This window comes from Ylistrum balloti, unplaced genomic scaffold, assembly GCF_031769215.1.
Source record: "Ylistrum balloti isolate Yb309-2 unplaced genomic scaffold, AGI_CSIRO_Ybal_v1 Utg370508, whole genome shotgun sequence".
Taxonomy (NCBI): domain Eukaryota; kingdom Metazoa; phylum Mollusca; class Bivalvia; order Pectinida; family Pectinidae; genus Ylistrum; species Ylistrum balloti.
The window spans coordinates 766,657-777,833 of record NW_026782328.1 but is presented as its reverse complement, the minus strand read 5'-3'; the positions used below and the strand labels follow the sequence as shown (position 1 = coordinate 777,833).

The window sequence follows — 11,177 nt, the reverse complement described above, 5'->3', positions numbered from 1 at the left end:
GGGCCCCGGGGGACTTTGGAGGTACAGATATGGCGGTAACGACGTGATCAGAGTTTGATAAGACACGTTGCACCGACTAATCAGTAACGTATCTAATAAAGCCTTTGTTTCTGGGGAGGAGGGAGAGAATATCGACAAGCTGTACACCTATGTGCTTCACTTACAAAAACGACGTGTGGTTTTGTTTGCAAGTCAAGTTGACAAGTGCTTCACAACTCAGACACTTGTCACAGTCGCCTGGATTCAAGCCGACTCCAACAAATCACGGTTTGAATGTAGTAAGTTTTCCTGGTGTTATTTTAATCTCAACAATAGAAATTGATTATCATTTCTCAGCTTCCTGCTTGGAGTGACGGCGATGTTGTGGTAATTATCTCGTTTGAAATTTATTTATATATTCACTTGTTCAAATGAAAGTTATGGATTATTTTCCAATCGTTAAGTGAGACTTTGTCACAAGGGTATTTTTTGATAACGATTATTATATGACATCCTGCAGAGACGGGCTTCATTTATCACGTGCTTATGATACCTTTCCCTTTTCCCGCTCTTTTTTTGTTGATAGATAATGAATACACATGTAAGTAGCATAATCTGGAAGTATGAATTACGGTTTTTTCCCTATTACGAATGCTATACCAAATCATAATAACTGTGTCATGATTTATTGATAATATCATTAAGATGCTCGCATGGTGCAACGCACTCGCCTTTCACATAGACGCCCTGGGTTCGATTCCCCGAGCGACATGAAAAGGTAAGGGGTAACTTGCCCATCCGGTTTCCTCCCACAGTTAATGACATACCTCTGTCGCGCTTTCATTCGAGTGTGCAAGAGTGATTGTTAAAAGCTGATAGCTTGTTTCGCAATTGTTGTTAATTAAAAGAAGAAAAAAAAACATATCGGTGATTTAATCCTAAACTGGTAACATAAAAAATAAGCTATTAACATTCTGTATTTTCGTCCACAAGTGAAGATAAACACCCAATATTCAAATAATCAATAAGCGTTATGTAAGACAACTACAGGGCGATAAATTCAACTAACAATACATAACAATACCCACCCACCCCCCCCCCCCCCAAAAAAAAAAAAAAAAAGACCACATACTCGTTATATTATGGGTTATTTTTCATTATTTGTGCTATTAACCTATTTATGAGCATAGTGTTCCAGTGAGTCGGAGGCGTTCCGAGTGTTCCACTTAAGTAAGATTTCTAATTATAGATTGTGCATTGCTTTTATAAGCTCTTTACAGTCAAAAATCCATAAAATACTTCAATGATTCCAGACAGTAGATTAGATGTATTCCTCATCACACCTCGACGACATTGAGACGAGACATAATTTAAATAGTAATTTAGCGTTGTATCCTATTTCGTTAACTTTCACTTAGCCGTTGGTACATATGAATGTGTGGGGTTATTTATTTGTTTATATATATTTTCGTATTTTGTTTTGTTTATTTTTTTTTGTTCTTGTTTTATGTTTGTTTTTTTTAAATTTTTTTTTGTTGCTTTTTTTTTTTTTTTTTTTGCCAAAAAAAAATTCTCAAAATTCGTGAAAATCGATTATGGATTAAAAATCGAATCCGTTGAATCGATATCTTTAAAGTTGTTTTGCAAACGTTTCCGTCAATACATAATTTAGCTACATTTGTATAACACACATTTCTCATATTAACTGTATGTACCTCAAATCAACATGTCATTTACACTAGAAAATCGTTACTTTGTGTACCACTGCTTCATTTACGGATAAGGAGAAAAGATCGAAAACTGCTCCCTTGAAGTTTAAACAGATCGTTTTGTCTCTTCAAATAGTGTTTTATGGTTTCAACTTTCAATAGACTTGTATTTAGGGGCGGTTCATGATGCTATTTTGCTTTCTATAGATTAAAAGAAAGATGATTGGAAGAAAAGAGATGTAAAACATTCACCGGACAAAGCCAGCAGGAAAACTACATGTATATTGTATATGCCCGATTTAGTTTTCACCCATCTGTTAACGGTAATGCATTGAAATTCTCATATAGTACCTTACACAATGCCATTTATAGGGTATGTAGAAAATTCAAGCATCTTCTCAATTTCGTAAAAAAACAATCTAGAAGTCTTCACAAACGACTTAAATGATTCGATTGATTTTCACAAAATAACTTTATTGTACACCCTGTTTGCATCAAGCTTGTTATTTTCAGTTCATGGGTGATGCCTTTTCCTGTCGAATTCTTAACATGAGTCTTTTTTTATTTTCCTGGTACAAATAAATAAAAACAGATATTTTTGTCGCCCGTTTGTCTATCTATTGAGGTTATGTTTCGACAAGTTTCAGCAAAGAGACGGTTTTTCTAATAGTATCTATCCATGTTCATATTCAATACATATACTTATTTTTCAGTGTGTCGTAGTGGTACATTTGAAATACGATAAACACATTTTGGAAATGTGATCAGTGCATTTATGAATTTTTACACACATAAAATACTTATCATATAAAGAGGTTTTTTAAAGTTCTGTGCTAATTTCCATTCAGAAAATTCCTCGGGGTACAAAGGATTTCTGGCGATATCCTTTTTATAATTATGTCATTGCTACACGTGCATAACACTTCACCTAGCGAAATGTATCTTGATACGCACGATGAGGCATAGATTCAAACATACTTGATAACATGACCTTTGCTGTTTTCAAGCTAAATCGATTGCCTGTTGAGACATCGGCTGTTATTTTCTTCTGTATCGCACCTTAGTCGACGAATAGACCAATTGATCCCCTTAAATTAATTAAAACAACAGAATTTATCATTAGCAATAAAATAATGCTCACTTGTTACATCAAGGGTTGCAGACGTCGTTATTTATTAAAACGTACGGACATATAATGTAAACTTGGCTTTATTAAGTGACGTCGTCTTAAACATTCATTTTTTACGTCTATTATTTTTCTTATCACCAGATATTTTGATTTACAATATCTTCAAACTTCATGATGTTGTCTTGTGCTCAATACACTTATTGTGTTTGCCGTATCGTTTTCTCAATTTGTTGATGCTGACTTCGAATCGCTATTCTATTTACATGAACTGGGATCGGAACAATTATTTTCGGTTTTCCAGAAATTTCACTTGGAGCGCGACCATGAATCATGCCAGCCTTCACTCTCTTCCATTTTGCTCTCCGATTCTGAAACCAAATTTTCACCTGTACTTCACTAAGTTTTAAATTATGTGCGATTTGAGACCTCTCCGTGAGTGAGAGATATTTTTTACTGTGGAATTCTTTCTCCAGTTCTAATAACTGTTCGCTAGTAAACGCAGTCCTTCGTCGCCGCATTTTCACATTAGTGGTGATAGTGTCTTTGACCATGTCAACAGATTCAGAGTGTTTGTTCGCAGAGTCTGCATCCACTTGTAACATCCGTTCATCGTCCAGTTCTTCATCTATTATGTCCATATCGTCAGTATCAGTGTCTACTTCCGGTTGTGTAACATCATACTGTTTTGACTCGGCTGAGTGATCTGCAACAACAGACAAAACGAATTACAACAATTCATTTTTATGTGTAAAGATATGACGTCTCAACTGACGACGGGTTTCTTAATTTTTCGTCAATTGCATTATATCAATGATACATTTGTATTAAATGCAAATTCACGTGTGACTTATGTACAACCTGCCTGTCACGTTTTGAATTGATTTAGAAACCTCTTATTATTATTAGCAATCGTGAATGTCTTACAATCTATATTTCTTGAACAATGCAAATTTGCAAAAATGCTATTTGCGATTTTGAGATATGATATATGATTTTATGTAAAAACATACACCATGAAGCTGTTTCGTCCTAGAAGAAAGAAAAAACAGCTGTATGATGCAGTCAGTTAATTATTTGGCTCACACTAGGTAATTAATGAAGTGAACCAGTGCGGCACTTGTCAAACATTTTAGTCAGAATTCATATATATCTTAATTCATATACATTTAATCCATCACTTTACAAACATCGACCGATCGTATTAAAATAATCAAATAGTAGCACCAACAAGGCTGTATTTTTAACAATTTACAGCTGTCATGAACATTTGAAAAAAAATATATTAATATAATTAATTAGTCATTCCATCATAAATACTTGTCGGGTAAGAAAGCTTATACTGATATGTAAAAAAAACCCACAATATATTTAACAATTTTTCTAAATGGCCTCCTCCGTGACACTGAAACAGCAGAATGCGAGCGAATGTAACTTCTTTCTCCTACAGTACATTCAAAGTTTCTTGATGTTAAACATACAATACAGCAGAATGCCTGATATAATCCCGAGATTACGGCAGCAATTAAATACAGATTTTCAGGTATCACTAAGAAGTCCATTACTACGATGTCACTAGACTTGACAAACATATTTCTGTAGTGGAAACCTCGTTAAGTCCACACTATCTTCCCAGTGTGTCCGTCGTGTGGACACAAAGAAACTGTACATGCTGAAAGCATCTTAAAATGATCATTTCAACTGGCTCATCCCATTCCATAATTGAACAATAATTATTCTTTTGATGAATCTGTTTCTAATTTCTAAACGCCTTTAGGCCTATTTATATAGTAAGGATTTTTCCTTGACGGGCGACATGGGAACCTTTACAAAGGCAGGGAACCTTGCCCAGTAACACCCGTTTGAATTGAAATGATATAACACTTTATCAAACCAACGAATGGTGTATACAAATTAGAGAATGATACTATCGGTGGTGACTATTGTCAGAATGATACTTGTTATTATTGGGTTCACTGGTCTCGTTGAAGGGAGAAGAATGTGGGCTCAAAATTAGTCCTAACATAGAAATGGACACCATGTTTAGGTACCTCCCATCCCGTTAAAATTGAATCTGATCCTGTCATCCATTTTGGCGTAGAAAGAATCACTGTTAGGACAGAAACCATTAAATGTGGTTCTATTTACATTATTATGTAACTTCATTGTACAATATAGAAAACAACCACAATGAATTAAAATTAAAAAGAAAAAAATAAAAAACAAAAAACAAAATTGCAAGCTTTTTATCAAAGTATATTTGTAGAAGATTTTATATTGTGTTTTTTATGTATGATCGTATTGATCGATGGTTTTGAATATTCGTAATAAATTACTCATTATATTTCGTTTTGATCTCAGAACTAGGACTCAAGGTAATTTGCACCTGAACAAATATACATTCAATTTCAGAACTATAAAAAAAATTGTTCTTCATATCTTCCAAAGTGTTGAAAGCACCTAAATACATAAAAACTAAAAAAATACGTTAATATGCTTATCACTCTATTTAATATGGCTTCATGTTTACTTATCATAGATGGCTACGTGAATTGTTGTTTTATATATACAAATCTGTTTATGATTGTAATCACACAACGATACACATTATACAATAACAAGACTAGAAAATAACTTTCAATGGATTTTATTTAGTAAATTTGGCTTTTGTTAAATATTACATTTCAAATTCTTTAAAATTTGAATTATGATGAACTAGTGCTTTTCGTTATATTTCAAGATCTAGCATTTTTTTATATCAGTTATGTTCGCTACACAGAAAGTTAATCTAACTCTTGTTCGCTTTTTTCACATTTGATTTAGCGTTTATGAAATAATATAGAAATAAAAGAGCAATATTTATCATATACGTTTATTTTTAAAAATTTAGCAGTTTCAATGATTTGAAAGATAAAATATTTCAACGTTATTCATTAATGAGAGAACAGTTTTCAACGTGCATGTTGTGAAGTAACTATAAATATTTTTGTTACGTTAAGGTTAAGTGGCACACCTAACAATTTCACTTTCATCGTCATACTTCACCGTAAAAAATGATAACCTTTAACTCTCCTTTAGATTTAAACAAAACTCCTGGTATTTGTTACATATCGTACTAAGCAATCAGTTGGAAAATATATTAAGGATGGCGCAAAGACACACAGGTGGGAAGTAGTATTTAGTGACAATGACTTTGCCTTCATGAAAAACAATTGTTTTCCCCGTCTGTGACTTGTTAGTGATGCTAGGGGCAGTGTGGAAATCTAAGGGTTAGGAGAAAAGTTGAGGAAATCAAACTCGGCAGGAAAATGTTAAAACTAAGACGGACTATTGCAAACAAAAACAATCAATTTCAAAACTTTAGATATAGAATGAAAAACTATCATCTAGTCTTAATGTGATGAAAATCATTCAAGTAAAAAAAACTAGTATTTTCCCTATTATATTACAACACTAGACTGAACTAACGCATCTCTCACTTTGCGAATTGATTACAAAGTTCTTTTAGTCAAACTAAAGTGATGTAATAAACATTTTTTCCTTCATTTCATGTTATTTTTGAGTGATGGTAATATAATCGTATGAGTTTCGGTTTGGGTTTTTAGGCTTATTGATTAATTGATTAATCTTAGTATATGCTTAAATTGATGGCATAATAATAAAATATTAATTAATTACTTTCCATTTTGTGCAACAAACGCTGAGAGACACTCTCATACACTATAGAAATGAAGCACAATAACAAGTAATTCATAATATTTGCTGTGAAAATTGATATTAAGAAAGATTTATTTAAGGGAGAATTTATCTCCATAGTTGTTACAGTAAGGGTTTATTCATACCAGCACCTATATTTCCATAATGCCAGGGTACGATAAACATAGCGGCTGTAAAAAGTGGCCGATTTAGAATCTGTCCTCCATGTCATATTTTAAATGTATAAGCATCGAACATGGTTGGACGTTTTAACAATTTTACTTTCTTTATCAGCTTTCTTTATCTGAATAACAGGATTATTTAGATGAATTTGTTATTTGTATATCATGTATCTGTTCAGTAGCAGTAGATATGACTATAGCTAAATCAATTTTATGTTGTGTTAAATTATTGATTACAATACACTTTACTATTAATCTTTGCACAAACTAATCTTACTAATGCTTTTCACCCATTCATTAATGAGCACTTGTATCACGAATATAAAACATCTTATGCAGATTCAAATAAAAGCCAATTTAACGTCCATATGCAAAATGGACAACCCGTAATGCTAATTAAGATTTCTCCCATTGTCCATATGAAGGCGACGGGAACAGCTCGCTCGAGTGTTTGCCCAGGCACAAAGAAAATCTGTGGGACAATTAAGATCGCCACAAAACCATTTGCATCTAAATTACTTGGTATTGAGACAGCGGGTAGAGAAATATACCTGAGAAATATGGTGGACATCTGCTGGATGCGTCTTCCTGGAACATTCGTGGAACAGGACTGGTTTCAGGAGATTCGGAACCAGAGGTCTCGGGGGACCGATTCTGCACGTGCGAATCCAAGCCGATGTCACCAGACATTGGAGTTAATTTGGAGTCCAAAGATTTCGCTCCTGAATAGGGAAGCATTGCAGCTAATCCAGAGAGATGCAAATGATTCCTAAACGATGCACTATTAGCTGCAGCAAGCTGTCCGCGAATAAATTGACTCTGAGCATAAGATTGCATCTGATATGCCATAGATTCTGGTGATAACATGTTAGGTGACATGGGTGTCTGAGGGATTCCCGATGGAGGCATAAAAAGATAGCCATTACACATCATCGGTCCGAAACGAGGACTAGACGTGGGTGCAATAAGAGATTCGATAGAAAAAGAACCGCCGGCATTTGGTCGATGCATTGCGATGTTAAAAATAATCTAGAGTATATTCTGTCAATTTTCTTCCTTGCGAGTAAAGACGCAGTTAAAGAAGTTGACTTCAAAACATCACATGTCTATAATCCATCCAGTAGGACTGTGGCTTGTAATTTGGTCTTCAATATCATCTACTCTGTCCTTGAAAAAAGCAATCAGACATCCTGGTAATTACATATATATTTTTTATGCGTCTAACTCAACATTAAGTGTTCCTAAATGCCGTACCGTTTGATTTGTGCACATTTAACTTTCTTGTAAGCATACGCATATAACTCTAAATATCAACATTCCCTATAGTTCAGTATCATAGAAGGAAGTGTGATGGTTGTAATACATCTCCCCTATAAGGATCTCATAGTCAACCATGACATTTCCAAACACCGAAGTGTTAGCAGAAGACATACTTTCAATTAAGTCCATAGCTCTGGTTGGTCGACTGGTTGTTGGATCATTCAAGCCCCTCCCCCTCTTATTGTGCCACTTGACAGTTTTTTATCCTGATTGGTTTATTGACATTGATAGCAGGGATGGCTCATTGAGTGCAATCGACAGAGGATAATTATGATAAATGGTGTTCAATTTCAGATGACAAAGCAAGCTATTGAATCTGCGGACAAGGTAAATCCGTAACGTGTAGATATAGGGCGATAATATCACACCTGTAAAACGCTACCTGTGCCTCGGGTAACACATAAGTTTAAACGGCTCGTGAACCGGGGTACACAGGTAAGAAAAACTGGCAGGGGAGCCCATTTTCAATCTGCAATCCTTATGATGTTCTTGTTAATGTCATTTTAGTATTGCCAAATCGAATCATCTTGCGCTCTTTATATTGGTTATTTATATAATGAGTTTAAAGCTTGACCCATTTGTTAATTTAAGGCATTGATTTCCTCGATTTCATTTGTTTCTAATGGCGTTTGATATCTTGCAATTTAGTGGATAAGAAACTATCCCTTCCACGAATCCAAAGTGATTTTTGCATCAGGTTTGTTAATTTAAATACTATTTGAATTATTTGTTTGATCAAGGTATTATGAGGAAATTCAAAGCAGCGGACTGAATATCAACATTGTTACTTTTGCAGCTACGAAAAATGTTATGTTTGCATAAACATTTTTTCTGCTTTTGGAATACCACATATACATGCCTTACATTTATACTTAACCTATTTGTCAATAAGCATAACAAATTAATAACACAATACAGGTGTCTATGCTATAAATGCATATTCCTCCATCAAACACTTTTCAATTATAATCTAATTTACAATTTTATTTGTAATATCAAAAAAAAGTGACATGATTTGCTGATTATTTTTGTTAACGATGATTTAAATCTTTAAATATCGTTCCCACAAACTTTTACGTTACAGTCATTTGATAAGCTGTAATGACTTCTGTTATACAATGAATGTATCTTTCATGATTCATTTATGATTTGAATTCACAAAAGCCGATCGATGCCAATCTCAATTTTAGAATAATCTACAGTAACATTTGTTTAATCTAAAAACGACAACAAATTGTCTATAAAGTATCATACATTTATTCAAATCAGTAGAGTATAAATATATACTTAATCAGTCGACTAGGGATAATTTTCAGTTGATAAACATATTCAACCCAAAAACATTATATTAACCGTATTCCAAATAGTTATTTTATATTTTTTATTGCATTTCCTTTATGGTAAGTGCTTTGTTTTGGTCTTAAATTTCTCGAAAGAAGGCATTTATACATGACATACTAGATATTTAAAAATATGATTATATGTATCTCTCAATCAGTTCCAAATAATAAAAAATATACTCTTCTTGCGTTCTCATTCAAAGACAAGCAAGACACGAAAGTGTAAGTTATCACAAATGTTTAGTTGCGAATTCAGTTGATTGAATATTGTTTATTTAGAAACTGGCGACATTGTACCTGTGTTAAATAATCCTAAGTAAAACATGCTCTGGAACGATGTGAATCGTCATTTTCTGTCCTCTTTAATGATATCATAATAAAACATTTCGGTTTGTGCTATTTTATACGTTATGTAATAATAAATTTAAACACGAGGCATAATACGTCTTATAACTACCCCTTTGTAGCGGTAGCAAATTTGTTCGACTACAACTTTTTAACTCAATAAATGGTCTGAAAACAGGCTGATATTTAGAATTAAGCTATTGGACAATACATTTTTTATAACTTATATGCAATTATTGGATACATAGCTGTCTTATAATCTATATTATTGACATAAAACTGAATCTGTTTTAAGATAGAATCGATACTTTGTTATATATCTATATTGCAACCATATACTTTCTTCTTGGTAAATGTGTACGAGCATGCACTATTGTATATAATTTGCACTAAATATTCACCTCAGGATTTGATATTGAAAACCTTTTGGACTGCTTCATTTGATATGCAAGTAATTAATATTATACTTAAGACCATAATATGAATTAGGTTTATTCTTTCAATCCGGAATTTCATTTTATTTTATCAGGAGTCTCCGTGAAAATTTATCTTTTGTTTCCATTTGTAGTTCGAATTAAGATTCTGCTTGCATGTCAATATTTCCGTTTTTTATTTACCTTTTTTTTTCAAGTTAACTTTAAAGGGATAAATAAATGTTTTGGAGTGAGAAACTGAGTATCCTATCAGCGCATTAGAAATTAATGTATATAAGGAGATTCTATAGGAATTACAGCGAGGACATTATTAAGAAATTGAAATTTCACGTCAGGATATACCCTTTAATGTTTTCAACAAATATCAAATATTTAGAGATGTGAATTTCATGTTAAATCATCAAAGACTGGATTAAAAAATGAGGAAAACAACACGCCAACCTGTGTTCACTGTTACAGTTTTACATGTGTCATCTGGATACGTAGTGCATGTTCCGAAGTTACAAAGAATATTGATCGAATGAAGTATATTTTTCAAATGAAACCAACATTGTATGTGGTTGACTAATTTTATTGTACAATTTGTTATACACCTTTATTGTAAGATTTTACTGTAGATCAATACATACTATTTCGGGTACAATGTCTGATAAACATATAAAAAAGGGCAATAACTTTCAGGAGTATACGAATGACAAAACACATACAGGTATAAAATGTTTTCGAAACTGTAAGTAACACAATTGATCTAAAATAATATTTAATTACTTTAATGCAAATAGTTTTCTTTAATTTGAAATCGATGTAAATATTGCATTTTAATTGAAATCCTTATACAAGTGTTGGCCTATTTTGTTGTTTCCGGTCATCAATTAAAGGCGGTATTCATTAATTGATATTTGTAACCAAAAACATTTTACATATCATAAGTTGCTTGAGATAAACATGTTTAAGATAAGGCACTATATTTGCTATTGTTGCGGATACCGCTTGATAAACAGTCTACGATAAAAAACATTTCTCTCTTTGGATAATGTAACCAGTGA

General features: G+C 32.9%; 1 protein-coding gene across 1 annotated transcript; it reads right to left on the bottom strand.

The window, feature by feature from the left end:
- Window positions 1-3,014: 3,014 nt before the first annotated feature.
- Window positions 3,015-7,703, bottom strand: LOC132555650 (homeobox protein GBX-1-like). The gene is made up of 2 exons (XM_060220002.1): window positions 7,244-7,703; window positions 3,015-3,520 (listed from the first exon to the last, which is right to left on the bottom strand). Exons 1-2 carry the CDS (start codon window positions 7,701-7,703, stop codon window positions 3,015-3,017), a joined length of 966 nt encoding a protein of 321 aa, XP_060075985.1.
- Window positions 7,704-11,177: the final 3,474 nt, after the last annotated feature.